At 38.5% G+C, this 19636-nt stretch overlaps 1 protein-coding gene across 2 annotated transcripts in view; it reads left to right on the top strand.

Annotated features, from left to right (window-relative positions):
* ocrl (OCRL inositol polyphosphate-5-phosphatase) overlaps positions 1-19309 on the top strand; it is a 34329-nt gene extending 15020 nt beyond the window's left edge. The window contains exons 7-24 of one of the 2 annotated variants that reach the window (XM_017698342.2): positions 14-257; positions 340-501; positions 592-693; positions 1976-2090; positions 2545-2661; positions 2799-2980; positions 4978-5089; positions 5345-5454; positions 5579-5714; positions 6742-6852; positions 7803-7968; positions 8162-8397; positions 10104-10127; positions 10893-11009; positions 11096-11180; positions 12392-12519; positions 14483-14594; positions 14692-19309. In XM_017698342.2, the coding sequence (XP_017553831.1) occupies positions 14-257; positions 340-501; positions 592-693; positions 1976-2090; positions 2545-2661; positions 2799-2980; positions 4978-5089; positions 5345-5454; positions 5579-5714; positions 6742-6852; positions 7803-7968; positions 8162-8397; positions 10104-10127; positions 10893-11009; positions 11096-11180; positions 12392-12519; positions 14483-14594; positions 14692-14816 (2384 nt within the window). In that variant the 3' untranslated portion in view covers positions 14817-19309. The remainder of the gene's footprint in view (positions 1-13; positions 258-339; positions 502-591; positions 694-1975; positions 2091-2544; positions 2662-2798; positions 2981-4977; positions 5090-5344; positions 5455-5578; positions 5715-6741; positions 6853-7802; positions 7969-8161; positions 8398-10103; positions 10128-10892; positions 11010-11095; positions 11181-12391; positions 12520-14482; positions 14595-14691) is intronic. The other variant, XM_017698343.2, reaches the window with a different exon arrangement.
* Positions 19310-19636: the final 327 nt, after the last annotated feature.

Here is a 19636-nt window from a genome sequence, read left to right as displayed (position 1 = left end):
GTGCTTTCCCCAGATTCTGTAGATCCTGCAGTCTCACTGGTGACAGATTTTGGTTTTGAGGAGAATTTCAGCCATGCTTTAAAAGTAGAGGAAAAGAAGAATCAGCAAAACCGGGTAGTTGCCCAGAGGGAGCCTCCTCCTGTACCTCCCCTTCCTCCTCGAAAAGGTTCCTACACTACCCCTGCAGCTCCAGTAGCTGGCCCACCTCCTAAAGAGAAACCTCCCCCTACGCAAATTGGCACACCCATCAGACAAGAGTAAGTGTGACGATCTGCTCTGAGGGCGATTGTTCCTGTGCAGTGCATTTAGAGTGATGCATTCTGTTATTTGATTCTTCAGGTATAGTCACTCTTCAGAACGATCTAGCTCTTGGTCTGACAGCCCAACCACGCACAGCATGAGGCAGGCTATGCTCAGCAGCCAGTCAGGCCTGAGAGAAGGCCTTCTCAAATATCGCTTAGGCAAAAAGGAGAAGGAGTTTGTGGATATACACAACTTCAGGTTAATCTCATCTGCTTGCTACTTAAAATTAGTTTTTCATTTGTACTCCCTACCGTATTTTAAATTGCAACTTTTTCCATTATTTCTTAGATTTTTTGCAGGCACATGGAATGTGAACGGTCAGTCCCCTGATAGCAGTTTGAATCCCTGGTTGTGTTGTGACCCTGATCCTCCTGATATGTATGCACTGGGGTCAGTATTAGAAATCTTTATATACATCCTGCATTGTACACTAAAGCTTGGCATTGGCATCTTGTCGCATCTGTCTGTATGCTGTTCTTTTGCTTTCAATTCATGTAAGTGACTATTAAAGGATTAGTTCATTAAAAAAATTCAGATTTACATGATTTTCCACCTCTGCCAAAGTCAGTCAGACAAGCCAAGACATAATTTGTGTCCAAGTTTTGCTTCTTTAAGTTAGAACAGAATATGTTTGGCTAACAGTGCTAAAAACGCTGGAAATGAATAGTAATCAAAACCATTCCATAAATGCATGATAAAGGCTTGATATGTGTTATAAATTATGTTGAACCTACATTCTCTCTTTTTAAAACAAATGACTAGTAAAATGGAGTGGATCGTTATTTATACATTTAGGCTAAATTTGTACTACAGTATCATCTATATAGCATCACACTTGGGTACTGTTCTGTCTTCACACTTTGAGAGTGTAGCACAGGGTCGCATTATAAAGCATCTGGTACAAAGTGTTGACACAGGATGTGCTAAGGCTAGCTTGCTTGCTTCAAGAGAGAAGTTATGCATCGAATAACAGAATAAACGGAAATTGGGTGTTGCATTCCTTTTTGCCAAAACAGAATATAGAGATCTCTGGTAGTCTGGTACATTCTGAATTTTCCATTATTCCTTAAATGGTGTGACCATGATATTTGGATAAAGCTAGCTTGAGCTTCATGCTGAACAGTGGGTCCAAGGTGTCATGTGTGGGTCCTACTTGCAGCTGACGCATTTTCATGTGTTTCTACCCACATTAGTCTATGGTGCGTCTGTGTTGTGAATGCTCTTAACCTCCTTTTTGTTTTCTTGTGCGAAATGATACAAAGTTGTGCTAAAGAAAGAAAGGATTCCAGTTGTCCCAGAAGGTCTGCCCCTTGTTTTAGCTACGTTTTTGCCATTTTTGAAGTACACAGAAAGTCATACTCTGTTCTAAATCGTCTTAACATGTCTGTGCCACCTAAATTAGAATTGGAAGTAGTTTGAGCTTGTTGAAAGCAGTTTCAGCCATGTATTTATGGATATTATTGGGTGATTGATGACTTCCAGTGCTTGTTAGGCTTGTAGCTCCAGTTCAAATTGAAGAAGCAAAATTTGGACACTCAGCTTGTTTATGGCTGATTTGAATGAATTTAGGGCAAGTGGCAATTAATGTTAATATAGCTGTTCCTTTAATTAACAGTCGCTTTCAGCAAAAATTTCCTCCCCTGTTTGTAAGTTAATTATTGTGAATTGTTAGGTTTCAAGAATTGGATTTGAGCACAGAGGCCTTTTTTTACATGGACTCATCCAAAGAGCAGCTATGGGTTGATGCAGTAGAACGAAGCCTTCATCCCAAAGCCAAGTATAAACGGGTAAGTCATTACTAAAGTTACTGTCTGATCAGGGCTACAATTCAGGAGTCAAGATGTTTTACCATATCTTTGACTGACAGCAGGTTTTGCCAATAATTATAATTACTTGAATGCGGCAGTAATAGAATTGGTGTGCATGACAGTTGTCTTTTAAATCTAATTTTTAATTACATGTTTTGGGGTTTCTCTTACATACTAACATAAACCGACACTCAGTGAAATACGCTGGTGCTAGTCTATTGAGACTGATAGAACTTTAAAATCTACCTTAAAACATACATGTAGCATATGGGTACATTTACAGTAATCAATTAAAAGTTGTTCTGCATTGCTGTAGGATAGGAAAGGTCTAACTTTAGTAGAATTTCTGAAAGTAAGAATGCAACCTGACCAATTTTATTTACAGAACAGATTCTAAAATTATTTTTCATCCTGTCCTTCGTTCTTTCCTCAGGTACGCATTATACGGTTAGTGGGTATGATGCTGGTGGTGTTTGTCAAAAAGGAGCACAAGAACAACATCAGACATGTCTCTGCTGAATCTGTGGGAACTGGCCTCATGAATAAAATGGTAAGCATAACATTTGTGCTGAGGTTTGTCATAACAGGAAATGTTAGTGTCTGTGATTTATATTTATATGCAGTGAGAGTCCTTTAATATCATCATATAACTAGAGAATAGAGTTGTTTATCTGTGCACATGTATAGGGCAATAAAGGAGGCGTGGCAGTGCGGTTTGTATTCCACAACACCAGCTTCTGCATTGTCAACTCTCACCTTGCGGCCCATGTGGAGGACTTTGAGCGGCGGAATCAGGACTACAAGGACATTTGTGCCCGCATGAGCTTTCACCTCATGGAGCACCCACCCCTCAATATAGTCAAACATGAGTGAGTTACCTTTAGTTTAACCACTCTCTCTATAGTAAAACCCGATTTGACTTATCTTCACTTACCCCTTTTTTTTATATTTATACCCAAGACAGTTGCATATAGGATATTCAGTCTGTTCAGATATTAAGAATTTTGTATAGGTCAAAATTTTTGATAGTCCCAGAGAGATTGCGGTAATGTATTCCATAGTTTGGAGCCATGACGCTGAAAGATTTGCCTCCATCAATTACCAGTCTAAATTTTGGGAGAGCTAGACGATTGTTGTCAGAGGACCAAAGTGTTGAGGTAGGACAGTATGGGTGCAGGAGCTTGGCTAAATACTAAAGACCTTGTAGAGTTTTGTAAGTTAGCAGGAAGACTTTAAACTTGATACAAAGTAGGACAGGTAACCAGTGTAACAGACAGAATTGGGGTGATATGAGCAGATTTTTATTTATTTATTTATTTGTTTGTTTGTTTATTTTATTTTTATTTTGATTGAGAGAGTATTTAGGCAGATGACTTGGGTAAATACTGAAAAAGGCAGATACTTTTATAAGGGACACCAATGAGAAGGGAGTTTCAGTAGAAAATATATTCAACAGATAAGTATACTGGTATACTGAAGCCTCAACAACTAAATAAGTAATTATACTAAAATAAATACATATATTAATGAATCAGTTATTGTATTAGTGTGTCCATCCATTGCCTTTAACTTTCACTCTTTTCAAGAGACTTGCTTTCAGTTTTTCAAAGAAATCTGCAGGGATATATTTCCATATATTTTTCTGTATCATTTAAAACAAATTTTAACTCCAATTTTGGAAACTCTTTTGTTTTTCACTTCTGTTGCTTTGCCTACCTGCATCTTTGTGCTAATAGATTTTTTTGTCTTAGCTGCAAGGTAGATAAGATGTGTTTGGGTAGTTGCCTGTGGTAATGTTGGAGGGGGAACATAATGTCCGTAAGTGAGTTTCCATCCAAACTTTTTTTTTTTCTACAAATGCATCTGGAAGGCTGTACAAATGGAAATTCTCAGAAACATTTTTCCTTTCCAATTTAGCATAAACATTGTTTATCAACACCTGAAATGTTGCAAAAACCTACACTGGGGATTTTTTTTTTGTTTGTTTGTTTTTGAGAAAATAATATATTTGCGCATGAATTTAGCATCTTGTGACATCTTCCCTCACTTAACACACAAACACAAAAACACTGGCAGAGATGTGTAGCAGGACTAAAGAGGAGATGAGAGCATTTTTTATGCTGCTACTTTTCAGCTCTTAAAGAGAGATGTACAGAAATGGAAGGGGCCCAGACAGCCCAATATTGCAGACAAAAGTGATCTCTAATAACAAAAATATAATTTTTTTATTTTATTTTTTTATAAATGACTAGAATGTCCTAATTAGTATGTTATGGGGAAACCAGAGGGCCACAGAAATGGAAACATGACAAAAACATTTTTTATTGATAAATCAAAACTTATGTGACAGTAGTTTTTGTGAGAAATGACATTATAACGTAAAAAGTTTGAAATAAATTAGGAAAATCAGGTTTTTATGCATTAATCACCTGCAATTTGCACAGAAAGTGAATGAATAATAGCTATTAAGAATAAAAATCTTTGGGAACAGCTTTTGATGGAAGAACCCAGCTGTAACTTGTTGGTTTTAACGTTAAAGTGGCAGTAGGGTGCACAAAGGTAAAGCATGGACAAATTAAATACTGACGTATATGACATTATACTTAGTATTGGAGGCTTTTATGTAATTTTCTATGTAGAAAAATGACAATGTTTTACGTAATGGCCTTTTTGAAACAGAATAAATGAAATGGTGGCTTTTGACACTTGCGCAGTGCTGTATATGCAGCATATTTATCTTTGCATACACAAAGACTTTTCAGACTTTGGTTGAAATAATTATATATATATATATATATATATATATATATACATATATATATATATATAAATTATATGTCTCACATTTGTCCACATTTCTTCTCAGTGTGGTGATTTGGCTGGGAGATCTAAACTACAGACTGTGTTTATATGATGCAGCTGAAGTGAAGAGGCTCATTGCTGATAATGAGCTGCGGAGGCTCCAGGAGTATGATCAGGTAAGCACAGAGACGGAGTGTGTTGTGTTTCAAAATAAATAGTAACGTGACAGAAGGGAAGTAATTGCAAACATAGTAAAAATATAGCTTCTCAGTTCTGCAATCTGTCTGGGAACTCTAATTCAGTCACTGAGTGGAATCCCTTGTTGTTGCTGTTGTTGTTCCCATTTCCTATTTATAATATTTAGACACTGAGCAGAGATTCTTGTCCCAAAAATGAGCACAATCATTTTTCTTTTCTCTTTTAATTTTTAGCTAAACATTCAGAGGCATACTAAGCAAGCCTTCACTGACTTCATGGAAGGAGAAATCACTTTTATCCCCACTTACAAATATGATGCAAAATCGGACCGATGGGATTCAAGGTATTACTTTAGATTGTCGCAGTGCATGTTCTGAGTTATCCCACTGAGATAAATCAGAACACACAATTCTTAAACTGCTTGTCTGACCATTGGTTTTGTGTGTACTCTTTGTTTTGCAATGCAGTGGGAAGTGCCGAGTTCCAGCCTGGTGTGACCGTGTCCTGTGGAGAGGTATTAATGTTAAGCAGCTGCACTACCGAAGCCATATGGAGCTACAGACCAGTGACCACAAACCTGTCAGCGCCCTCTTTAGCGTTGGGGTGAGGCTCAGTCTTCTAATATCCCTTTTAATTTTTACTTTTTCAAGCCCCAGGGAACAGTGTGTTCTTCATAAATAGGTTAGTCTTGCTGTTGTGGGCACATTGTATTAGTATGTCCTTTGAATAACTGTCCAGTGACTAAAAATGGATGAAGGTTTGGCAAAATTTGTCTTTCAATGTGAACTAGGCAGTTCTAATCTTGTGTACTTGTGTCATACACATAAGCAGTTCTCTATTCAATTACAGGATTGTTCCTCCTACAAAACCTTAATGTGCTACTGTAATGACACTGACACTTTCACTATGCACTTTACACTGTAATATTGCTGCACCTCCTAGTTATGTCTCTCATAGTGCTTTTAGTTTACCTCATTTCACTTAGTGTCTGCTATTATGTAAATACAATAAATCTGTCTTATATGCTATGTAAATATGCAAATAGATATACTTTTATTTCTACTTTAACTTATGTCTGTTTTTTTCTTCAATTATTTCTGCATAGTATATGTAAGTTTATGTGCAATTGTATGTCTTGCCACTGGAAAAACCTGCAAGTTCCATCTATCAAATCTGTGTTCCCCTGTGGTCTGTCTTAAGTCTGAATAACTTATGAAGCAAATGCTTACAGAGCACGCGTTACTGAGCTAGCAAGCAAGTTAATCTGCCTTTATGTCTATTTGTTTATTCAAACATTTATGCAAACAGTCCATCGATGCAAATCCTTTGGACATTCCACAACACAACACGTGTACAGATTGCCTGTTTCACTTATTCTTCCCTCTTTGCACTGTTGTGTGATATTTATCTACTCTGAATTGTAAGCATTTTTGGGTCCTTGATAAAGCACTATATAATAAAGATGGTTGGGGTTAGTTCTGGTAGTTGGTAGTTCAGTCTGATGAGTGATATTTCAGCCAGGTTTTATCAGTTTTTTCCCTTTTCATTCAAATGTTTTTTGAATGTTTTAAAGGCACATTTTGAATGTCATTCTCAAAGTCTGTACTTTGCGTGTGTGTGTGTTTTACAGGTGAAGATGGTGAATGAACTGCGCTATAAGAAGGTATTTGAGGAGATAGTACGTGACATGGATAGGATGGAGAATGACTTCCTGCCCTCTTTGGCATTGACTCGAAGGGAGGTGAGTGAAGATGGCAATAGACACTAGCATACATCATCATGTGCACTTGCACTACATCGATCCTGTGCGCTGCTTTAGCTGTATAAGTGACACGTCTATATCAAAAATAGATCAACAGTAGCGTGCTACAAGACACTCTCAGCACTGAAACTGTCTTCATCATTTGCACCATCTGTGCTGCAAGCTAAATACATTGAAGTGAAAGCAAACCAGTTTCAATATCACTAAGTCAAAGATGTGATGTGGAAGTGTACACATACATTATATACCTTTTATTACAGTTTCCATTTGTTTCAGGAAACTTGTTTTTAGTTTTTCAAAGAAAAAAATCTGCAGGAATATTAGTGTTGGTTCAGTGTTGGTCTCACTTCTCATGAAAGTAATCCTAAACACATTTAGTAATGTTGAGGTCTGAGCATTGAGGTCACCTTTACATGGAAAGTAACACTTTTTTTTTTTTTTTTTGGAGCTTGATTTTCTACTGGCTCTCAAAGATGAAAGATTTAAATATTGTTTATTTGATAGTGACAGTGTTGATGGTCTTACATGGTTTCTCTACATCTTTTAATATTTTTAGTTTTGTACTTCAGTTTTGGAAGTTCCTTTTTTCCACACTTTTTGTCCTTTGACTTTCCCCCTTAGCTTATCTAATATAAAATATCTTATCTAATATATTATATTTACTTTACTTATATTAAATATAAGTATATAAATATGTTATATTTAATTTACTTACTTCATGGCTGATTTGGCTGGAAATTAAATAAATGACGAGTGGCCTCTGACTTTTGCTCAGCACTGCATATATCCAAAAAGTTACTTGAGTTTAAATTGAATGTGTGGGTCACTTCATGTTACCTAGGTTGTTTCATGGAGCCAGTTCATTAGCAAGTAAGAACAACTTGTTTTTGTGTTTGAGTTCATCTGTGTTTTCTTCTCATCTTGTGCAGTTCACCTTTGAGAATGTGAAGTTCCGTCAGCTGCAGAGACAGAGTTTTCTCATCACTAATGATGGTCAGGTACCCTGTACTTTCGCCTTCATCCCCAAACTCACAGACTCCCAGTATTGCAAACCCTGGTTGCGAGCTGACCCCAGTGAAGGCCTCTTGGATCCTAGTGAGTGTCTTTAACACTTATCCACCTGTTTATGCACCTGTAGTTCAGTTTAACCAAAATGTGAAGAAAGTATTAGACAGCATACGCAATATCAGCAAAAAGTTAAGGTGTGTTGTTTTGCTGTTGAAAGCTTAAGTAGTTAGTATGATGGTCACTGTTGATTGCGGTGTTTCGTTGATGCTCTCTTTTACAGATGAGACAATGGAGATTGCCCTGGAGGTATATGTGAGTAAAGACTCTGTAACTTTGCTTAACTCTGGAGAGGATAAAATTGAAGACATCCTAGTGTTGCACCTGGACCGAGGGAAAGACTACTTCATCACTGTGTCGGGGAACTACTTGCCCAGCTGTTTTGGTACCTCTTTGGATACCCTGTGCCGTATGAAGAAGCCCATCCGTGAAATTCCTATCACCAAACTCATCGACTTGGTGAGGCATAGGCCACTGTCACAGGCTTTTCAAACTATAGTTTCGTTTAGAGAGCGAATAATGGTACATTTTAGGCTATGTTTAATGTTACTCTATAGTAATCAAGCTTCATTTCAGATATAGATTTTAATGCCACACGCATGCCTCTTGTGTCCCCATGTTTGACCACACAACTTTTGAGGCTGGTAATCTGAATACACCAAGTGTCCCGTGTAACACGCAGCTGTGTTTTTCACTTTATCACTCAGCTGTACTTTTGTATCGGCAAGAAAGAGCTCTTTTCTGTATGTTTCCTCAGTGATTTTACAATCAGAATCCATAAATTATTATTGGAATTATGTTATTTTCATAATGACTAAGACTTTTTTAGAAAGGTTGAAACTGTAAATCCATCAGTACAAACCATTAGCTAATAACTACCATGATCTGCTTTAAATAGATAATAATGCAAGGTTATGGATGCAAGACGTCTTGCATGACTACATGTAGAGTTACATGCAGGTTAATTCAGAAATGAAATGATAGAGTAGAAGAATAGATTTAACAACCGTTTGTCACTGTGTTTGCACACTGTGAAATTAGACCTCTGCATTTAACCCATCCATGCAGTGAAACACCCACATACACGCACACTAGTGAACACACACACACTAGGAGGCAGTGAGCACACTTGCCCGGAGCAGTGGGCAGCCCTATCCACGGCGCCCAGGGAGCAATTAGGTGCCTTGCTCAAGGGCACTTCAGTCAGGGACTGTCAGCCGAGGGAATCGAACCGGCAACCTTCCGGTCACAGGGCTGGTTCCCTAACCTCCAGCCCGTGACTGCCCACGATTGTTTTAAATAAAATGCTTTCTACAGTTCCCTTCCATTATATGGAAATGAATCTGCATATAGTTCTGTGAAAAACGTCAGAGACTTGCCTTCATGTGTTTAATTTCCAGTCAAAACAGCCATTAAGGAAAAAATCAGAAAACATGAATATGCAACATTTGGTTTGACTTTATTCTTAAAGTTTTGTCCAGCTTTTACTTGGGAGACATATTTTCAATGACTTTTTTTTAAATAAAAAGCTACAGGGATATTTTTCCATACCTCCAAAGTCCAGTCATAGAAGTTGGTTGAATTTTCTACTGCTCATCATTTTTTTTTGTATTTGTTCAGTAGAACACATTTATTGAGATGCAATTTTTTTTCATTTTCATCAGAATGCTCTGTAAAAAAATTAATGACTTGTATTCATTGGCTGTTTTGACTGAAAATGAAAGAAATGAAGGGTAGGCTCTCTCTCTCGAACAGTACTGTATTTCACACTCTTGAATAGCTGAAGATTGTCACTGTTTCCTTGTTTTGACATGCCTTTAGTCATGTAAGGAATATGAAAACTTCTATTTCAAAGTTATAGAATGTTCAATTCCTATTAGCCATTATTCATCATGCTCCCTATGACTCCCAATTTCTGTCTGCATTCATCACTGTGCTATTTTCCATACATGCAAGACTGAATGATCCTTTTTAGGTAGTAGCCATCTTTAAATAGTTTTTCATTTTTGCTGATCTGCTTCTCTGACTTCTCACTCATGGTGAGGGAAATGTGCTTACCATTTCTTATGCAATTCTTCTCACTAGTTATGCAATTTCTCTGTTGTCTTTCCTTTCATCTCTTCCTCTTTTCCAATAATTGACTCTTGGGACTGCTTGATTCTCAGGGAGAAGATAGCTACATGGAAAAGGTAAAGCTCTGGAAGGACTACTAAAGTGTTTTATCCCTAGAAGCCCCAGAACAAAACTGCACACAACTGTGTTGTGTGTATGTGTGGTTATGTGTGATTGCTTTGTGTCTTGCATGCTTGCAAACGTATACTCAACCTGCAGAAGTCTACTGTGTATAATATTTGTCACATGCTGGTTTGAAGCCTCCTTAACATGTTTATCTAGATGCCAGCCTTTTTCCTCTGTGCTCATCTATATTTCTTCCACATTGGGCCAGTTCAGTGTGCTGCTCAGGCAGTGAGTAAGTCTAATGAAAGTTTAGGCTCCTGTTGGGACACCATTACTCCAACACCATTAGTCTTTTTCTGTCAGTCCCACACTAATAAAAACCTCCTCCAAAGCCTGATGTTTCACCAATCTCCATTGCTATCAAAAGCTGAAAACTCCCAGCATTTGAGAATCTGTGGACCAGCACTGTTCTCTTCTTAGCATCTCTCTAGTTGGAATGTGTGTGTAAACCCATTCCCAGGGCTTATTTTGGCCCTGTGCCAAAGCTCGCAAGGATCCATTTACCAGTGTCTAAAGGAATGTGATAGGTCTGGTACAAAATGGCCCTCCTTCAGTGTCGCTTATCCCTGTAAATAATGTGTGACTCTCTTAACCTCTAACCTCTAATGTATGAAATGTACCCCCTTAAATCATGTCTCGACTAAAGTCAAAAACATTCTGATAAAAGCGCAGTAGTTTATTTCTTCCTAACATGTTAACGTTATTCCGTTTCCCAGGAAAAATCCAGAATGAACTTCCTACTGGAAAGCACTAACACAGAAGACAAACCCTTAAAAATCCCCAAGGAGATCTGGCTACTGGTTAACCATCTTTTTACCAAGGCCTGTCAGCAGGTGAACTTTTTAGTCACTGTTTGAATGCAATAGTTTTAGAGGAATTCATTGTATCAGACATTGAATTAATTATACTTTGTTTCTAGGAGGAGCTTTTCCAGACCCCTGGCCTGCAAGATGAGCTGCAGTGTATCATTGACTGTTTGGATACCAGTATTCCTGACTTCATCCGTATCCTTTCACTCCACATCCATCCTATACCATTACTGGACCATCGCAGTGGTCATTCTAGGACTATATACATGGAGTGTCCATTAGGTGATCAACGGCATTTTAACGAGTCCAAAGTCTGTAAACCCAAAACATGTAATTTATGACCCAGAAAATATGTTGACTCAAAAAAAAAAGTTGTTAAAAATGTCTCTGAGAAGTGGCCTGTTCAACATCTTCCTTCTTTATTTGAACAAAGATAACCATACAGTGCACAACAAAGCTGAAGTTACCTTCTTATTTGAATATTTTCTTACACCTTAAATGGTGCTGAAAAAATCAAATAGGTCTAATCTGCACTCTCTCCCATATATCCTCGTTCTCTCTCTCACAAACAGCATGTTTTAGGTTTGGTTGAAAACAGTGAGAGCTTTACTGTAAGCAGTATGAATACCCATTCTCATTTACTACAGTCAAGTTCCTAGAAATGAATGCATGTGAAAGAGATTATGGATGTGGTAAGAAATGTTACAAGCAAGTTACAGTTTTGCTTGGCTCTGTTAGAGGATGCTTGTAATGTCATGCACTGAAACTTTCTCCCAAATAAGTGGGTGGATGCATTCTAATTAGCTGGTTAGTGTGAAAGAAAACTTGGAGGGCCCCCAGGCTGGCCAGTCAGATTTCAGTGCCTGGCTTTGCCACTGGACGGTTGTCCCCATACATTTATATGTGGACAGTGTGAAGTATATAAAAATGTTTCCTAGTAAATGTGAACTGCACTGTGTGCTGCTGTACTGTCAGACAAGCATTTGCAGCAAAACATTTTTCTACTTGTAGAAATATAATGCCAGTCTCTGCCAGATTATTGAATGTGAAATGAGAACGCTCATTGTAAGTGCTCTGCCTAAGCTGTACTCTTCCATATAATTCAACTCAGCACTCTGTAACCTGACTCCTCTTAGACTGAGTGTTTTTGGCAAAGAGCCTTAGATCCTCTTCTGTCCTACCGTAACATGGTTTGAACCCTTTGGCTTGCTCTCTTTTTCCTTTCTTTCCTGCTCTCACTTGGCCTGTCTCTGCACATTATCATGGATGTCCTCGTAGCCCAATTTGTCCTACATTCTTCAGTTGTATTAGAGGTCTCCATGGCTCCTCCTTAGCGGTAAGGCCGCAGTGAGACCATGTCTGGATGAGTGTTCAGTTTTTGTGTTTTCCCTAAATGTGTGTGTCAGCTGGCTGTAACCATTCAGTGGCTGAGGCTCTGTTGATCTTCTTGGAGGCTCTGCCTGAGCCAGTGGTGTGTTACGAGCTCTACCAACGATGTCTCGAATGCTCACATGACAGCCGCCTCTGTAAACAGGTATACACACAACAGCTATTAACTATATGTACTGAAGTGCTGAATGAATAAGTAAGAAGCATCATGCAGATGCCTTCAGGTGTACTTCCTTAATCAGTTAACTTGGTGGTTGAATGTGTACATTGAATAACTGCGTGGTGAGAAACTGATACTCTGAATGTCAGTTCAGGACCTGATCAGACTCTGTCAGCAAGTGCAATCTGTCCACAACTACATAGAGGGGGATATTACAGTTGTTGTGCATAAACCCCTTGTTGCAAAGACGAATGCACATATGAGTTCCATAGCGTAGGAACTGGAGGCACTGGTCTACAGAGATGTGGAAAAAAGTCACACATTTGGATGAGTCCTCTTTCACCACATTATCCAAGTGGGAAAGAGCATGTGTGCCATGCAATAAGAGAATGGTACAGGACTGAATGCTTGACGCTTACAGTGAAAGGTTAGGTAGCACTGTGGGAGGCAATTTTGTTGGCATGGTTTCAGTCCAGATGTTAGCACTTTCTACTACCCTTATCAAAATGTCAATCAAGGAAATATTTTGGTAGAAAAATGTTCCAGTATTTTCAGTACACAGACTTGGTGATGCTGCTTAATTAAAAACCACCTCCTTGTCCATTTGATCACCTCCACTCACCATATAAGTGCACTTTATAGTTCTACAATTACGGACCACAGTTCATCTGCTTCTCTGCGTACTTTGTTAGCCCCCTTTCACCCTTTTCAATAGTCAGAACCCCTACAGGACCATCACGGAGCAAGTATTATTTGGGTGGTGAATTATTCTCTGCACTGCAGTGACACTGACAGTGGTGTTGGTGGTGGTGTGTTAGTGTGAGCTGCGCTGGTATAAGTAGATCAGAACCAGCAGTGCTGCTGTAGTTTTTAAACACTTCACTGTCACTGCTAGACTGAGTATAGTCCACCAATCATTCCTATAGACAGCATCCTATGACCACTGAGGAAGGACTACAGAATGACCAACACAAAATGTGCAGAAACAGATGAGCTACTGTCTCTGACTTTACATCTACAAGGTGGACCAGCAAGGTTGGAGTTTCTTATAGAGTGGACACCAGCACAACACACACTAACATGCCACCACCATGTCAGTGTCACTGCAGTGCTGAGAATGATCCACCACCCAAATAATACCTGCTCTGTGGTGTTCCTGTGAGGGTCTTGACCATTAAAGAACAGGGTAAAAGGGGGCTAACAAAGCATGCAGAGAAACCAGTGGACTACAGTCCTCCTATATGGTAAGTAGAGCTGATAAAACGGGCAATGAGTCTAGAAACAAGGAGGTGGTTTGAAATGAAGTGGCTAGTTGGTGTATGTCTGCACCTACCCAAACTATATTTTAACCATTAAAAAAATAAAGTATTTTATTAATCTATTTTGAAAAAAAAAAAACATGCTTTGGATTTGACTGCTAACGGTTGCATACTACACATAACTAGCAAGGTTGTCTTGGCTAAATTTGCTTTCTCTTAGTACAAAATAATGCCGGTAGTTGCAGTTACGTTAGTGATGGGTCAAATGTTTACTTAACAGATGACTATACCAAAATATTTATCAAGAAGCAGCACAAGGAGGTGGAGAGCTATGGTACTTTTATGAGTGTAAATTCACAGTGTCAGGGAAACACTTTGAGTCTAGGATGTATGGATTTGTTTTCCATGTGTTTAACCCATTTTGTCAGTGGTTATGGTTTCTTCTGTCGGTCGTGAACACTTTAGCTCACTGTTACTCTCCTACTAGTGTTTAACAAAACAGCTGGCAGATATTAATGCAAGGGGCTGGAGCAAATAAAAGCTCCAAAATGGATCCAAATAGTCACCTTTTTTTACAGTCACCTGTCTGTATATACATTTATTCCATTCTCACTGCTCTGTCTAAAGAAGCATTAAAGTTGATTAGAATAAAACAAAGCTGTTTTTTTTCCTCCTTTTTTCTGTTACAGTTAATATCTCAGCTCCCCCGAGCTCACCGCAACGTATTCCGCTACTTGATGGCTTTCCTCAGAGAACTGCTCAAGTACTCAATCGACAACAACCTCACTGCCAATCTCCTAGGTCAGTCACTTCACGCTTGTACTAACCTACACTAACTGCAGTCACATATGTATGTGCCATTGTTAATTTTAGTTCCATTGCTGTTCTTTTTATACAGCTACCCTCTTTGCAAGCCTTCTCATCCGGCCACCGCCGAACCTAACTGGCAGGCAAACATCCAACGATCGGCAGAGAGCCAATGACTTCATTCTAGGGTTTCTAATGGGCAGTGATGAGGACTGAGGAGCCTTGCAGAGATGATGGGCCATATATTCCTCCAGGTTGTGCCCTGGGGAAGCCAGAGGGTTTAGGTGTGTGTGTGTGTGTGTGTGTGTGTGTGTGTGTTTTATGTCTATGTGTGTGTGAGTGGCTTAACTCACTAGATATCAATGGACCCACCCTGCACTACAATGGCTGATGGAATAGCAAGAGGACAGCATTGCATTGAGCCTCCTTTTGCACAGACAGTGCCTGTTGGCTCTGTTGTGCTGTACGTCTCTTGAAGCCTTCTCCATTGCTGGAATCATGCAGTTTTAGCCTGGACTAATCCAGCTCTGAGAGCTTTAATGGCTTCATAATTAGCCTGGCACTTTTTGACCTCTGGTGGGATGTTTCAATGCCAAAACCAAAAACTGTTGAGGTGTAAGTGGAATGGATATATATATATGGAAATAATGTATGCGTTCACATGCACCTGCAAAGAGAGAACGACTTGTACACTAAGGAAGAGCAGTGTTTGATTGCTGCATTTGTTCTGAATGCTTTCTCTAATGGAAAAGTCATAGCTCAAAGCACGTTTCTTTCTATCACACAGCCCAAGCAGTGTGAGAGATCATGTTAACTGTACAAAGACTGTCCTGCTCCGTGTAACATCAGTGGGTGAGGAGGTCATGTGATTCTCGAAAGGTGACTTAGACAATCGATTACCTTTTGGAGGACAGCATTCTGTGAGTGTACCTGAATCATGGTGGTGTATGTCTGGTGTAGTGTAAAATTTGTTATTTATATATTTTTGTGCTCTCTCACATCTGTCATTTTCTCGATATTTCTGCTTTGGGAACTCTCAGAGCTCCTTCAATAAGATGCATTGGAATTTGCTTTTGGATCAAAGATGACTCTTAAACGTTTGTTCTGGTTTAGACTATTTATACTGGCGAAACCTCCATCATGCTGTAGCTACTTCATAATATTTCTTCAGTGTTCTGACCAATGCTGTTATACTCCTGCATTTATCAGTCTAATGCTGCTGCATCTGTAGCATACAGTCAGTGACCATGAACAATAATTCTGATTAGGGATGCACTGATACCACTTTTTCCCTTCCATTACTAATAACGATAACCATACCTCATCCTCAAATATTTGTCGATTCTGAGTGCCGCTACTGATCCAAACTCTGTCTAAGCTGACTACTCAGCAATAGGGTGATTTGGGCAAAATATGTAATTGCATTTTTTTTCTGACCAGTATTGTGATAGCAATTTGTTTTGTGATTATTTTCTATTGAGTTCCAGGCATTGTTTCTGGGAAAGGCGACCAGCATACCAATTTTTTCTGGCTTGAGGCTTGAACACTGAATATAGTGTGACAGCATGGCAGTTGATTGTGGTCTTGTTGTACACAGCAGGTGGGGGTTCTGGTTGTGTATGATTGCTCTAACACATCTAGAGATGGTAAACAAGCTCTGAGTTATTTGTTTACATTTCCCCACTTAGTTTGCTAAAGCAATATTCGTGATAAATGTAACCTATAATAAAGTTGCAGATCTAGGCATTTTAGAATTACCTTCTGTAAAATTGCATATTTGATATAAAACCATTTTAGCCTACTTCGATACATACATATCAATGCTGAAATTTCTACTTTATAATGAAATAGGTTTTGACCAAAGCATTTAATAAAACATGCTAGGTTTGAATGAATGACATTCACTGGTTGGAACACTTGGTTTTTGAGCCTCCCCAGGCATTCTGGCATTACAGTTCTTGTAGTGATTACTAATACTGCTTGTCTCAGACATGAAATAATCCCACAAAGACACATTGCTGACTTCAAATACTTTTTTATTGCTGATACCAATACTGTATTCAAGTGCCAGTATCGAGCTGATAACAATACAGTATTTATGTCAGTGCAGCACTAATTTTAATGCATTTCTTAATGCATAGGAGAAGAGCTCAATAAAACATTGACTTGAATCACAGGTACTGGAGTATTCATAATCACTGTTCATGTTAATCTACTATAGGCTACGTTTGCAGCAGAGATTAGTTTGAAAAACACTGGGCTCTTTTAAGCAATGTGACACTGAGCCTCTGCTTCAATAGAAATCATTACAGTCCAGAAAACTATGGGGTGTGTCCGTTTTATGTCTACTAAGCTCAACATGTTTCCAGTGGTTAACTCTGTAACCAGGTGTGTCCTCTGTGTCATACCTCATTGATATCTTACCTGATGTAAATGTGTTGTCCTGTAGTGACTGTGTCCTGTCTTGTGTGTTAATCTTGATGCAAAATGTGTCCTCCCATGCATTACTATGCGTGCATTTACATAAATTACGGCTGCTGTACACTCAGCACCCAGTCACGTGAAGGGAGAGTTTCATTTTTCTGTGTTTCATTTTCCTTACTGCTCTTACTTAAAGAGGGTGGTGCTAACAGGTGGTTTCTAGGTGCCTGAACATTTATTCTATAGTACACTAATCAGCATAAGCTACCCCCTTCAAAGAAGCTCAGTTTATGAAGTCCAGTCTGTAATTTTTAGTTTAAAAAAGTCATTTTTAGACTTGCTGTGAAGTGCAGTATAGTGGGTCACTTACAAAAGTTGTCAAAAGAATTGCAAATGTTCCGTGATGTCACTGACCTAAAAAACGTCAGGGTTTTACTGACCAAAGGCGAGGAAAGTTGAAATTCCTGATTTTCACTGTACTTTATTTATTGTCTTTGTGTCATTGGTTCCGTTGGGAGTTTGTGTTGCTGCTTGTATGTCTCTTTCTTTTTGGGTGGCAAGATTGCAGTATGTAATTGTGTAAGCAAGTGAAACCATCTTCAAGTAAGCCAACGTGTGTAATGGTTTTTACATTTTGAAATTGTTGTAAGGATATGATTATTTTCTGTTTTTATCTAGTGAAAGTGTTTTGTTCTGTTGACAGATACTTTTACTTGTTTTGAGAAATAATGCAGGTCTTTTTGCATATTTAAAGAAATAATATTTGATTTAAAATAGTGCAGTTATCTGCCAGTGAAATAAAAAAAGTATGAACAAGTAAAACATTGTGAAGGAATAATAATAAGCAGCTGCCAGAAGATTTAACTTTAAAAGTGAATTCCTTCAGATTTTATTTTAAAAACTCCATAATTTTATTTAAATGTAAATTAAGTTTAGAGTTATTCTAGAAAAACTTACCAAGTTAGTATTCTTCACAGGAGTAGTGATGAAAACCTCAGAATTCAACCTCAACATGTATGTTACAAAGACACTGCCAGATGCCTGAGATATTGATTTACATTAGTTTTTAATGTTTTAAGGCACATGCAAAGCAGCGTAAGGCTTAATTTTTGAGTTTCCAGTATTTTACAGTTATTCAAATTATATATAAAAACACATGTGTAGGTTCACTGGTAGTAAATAAAACTGCTATTTGCGATGTAAGCTTTATGAACTCTGGTTCCTATCACTACCTAAAAGATGTGTAAATTGGTAAGTTTCTCTATTTTACATTAAATCACTCACTGAATGGCATTATTGACATCTCAATGACTGAATTGTGCAGATATTTTGGTTCAAGTAAAAAGTTAAAGTATATCCCATTCATAGTATATCAGAATTATTTGCGTAGGAAACTGAGTCAATGTTCTAATGGTTACTGGAAAAAAATCAGGACAAAATGCTGAAGACCTTCCTTGTCAGGCCGCTGTGATGTAAAAACTGTTCAGTGGAAAACTCCCTCAGAAGTCAACAACATGTTTGTTTTGACAGAGACGTGCTGAAAATAGCATGGAAAAAGATAAGAAAAAGAACCTCAGCACATCATTTCAAGTTCAGTATGCATCGTTTTCTCTTTGAAAGCTCCTAACATGACAACCTCTTGTCAACCTCGAAAACAGCTATGGCCTACTGCCACTGGATGCTACTCCTTTCCTACTTGCCCACTTTATAACTGCCTCGGGCTCAGCCCTGCTGATCTCTGCTGTGCCTGACCTCTTAACCACGTCTGCTGTTCTTAAAAGCCTACGTCTGTCGCTAGGTTTAGTCATCTCCTGAGCCAGCCTGCTTGTTTTGTAACTTCCTCAAAGGCTGAAGCCATAAGTAGATTCCTGAAGAGGGCCTGGCAGTAGACTGCTGATTTACTCGAAGCTTAAAGCGCTTGCTCAGCATTGCCAGTGTGTGACGTCTCTGGAAGGAATGAGCTCCATTGTTCTTGAGTCACTGGAACCGAGGTTCCAAACGGACTTCTCATTCACGAGGCTTTTTTCGGTCTGTGTGGCCACCATTCCCACTCCAGACACTCTCTGGGAAATTTTAATTGGAGGATGAGTCACTTGCGTTGTCTTGTACCTTTTTTTTGTTTGTTTGTTTGTTTGTTTGTTTTCTTCTGTTTTTGTGTTTTTGTTTGGTCCTACAAAATTGTGCTATACATGGTACATATTCTACAGAATACTTGCAGATCTGTCATTTTTCTCCTTTTTTTTGGTACTTTTAACTTATTTAATGGAAATAAAACTGTAAAATCTTAACTGGGGCGGTTGAATTCATTTGCATGAGTTCTCTAAATAAATGCACTGAACCACACCAACACTTTCTACGAAACATTGTGCAAGTTCTCGATTGCTCCTGAGTAAGAGGGATTGCAGTAGTCCTTTATAAAGGGGAATTCAGTGTTGTTTGACGTGAAGTGCTGCACGCTAGAGAAATTATACACAAAGCCGTTCACCATGGTGGTGATGGGCAAGGAAGTGTATTTATATAGCACCTTTTCATAAACTGGTCATTCAAAGTGCTTCAAAATTCAAAATGCAAAGATAATTAAAATTATAATTTAAAAAAGAAACTGAAGGTGAATA

This window comes from Pygocentrus nattereri, chromosome 8 (genome assembly GCF_015220715.1).
Source record: "Pygocentrus nattereri isolate fPygNat1 chromosome 8, fPygNat1.pri, whole genome shotgun sequence".
NCBI classification, from domain to species: Eukaryota; Metazoa; Chordata; class Actinopteri; order Characiformes; family Serrasalmidae; genus Pygocentrus; species Pygocentrus nattereri.
This window is presented reverse-complemented; position numbering and strand designations above follow the sequence as displayed.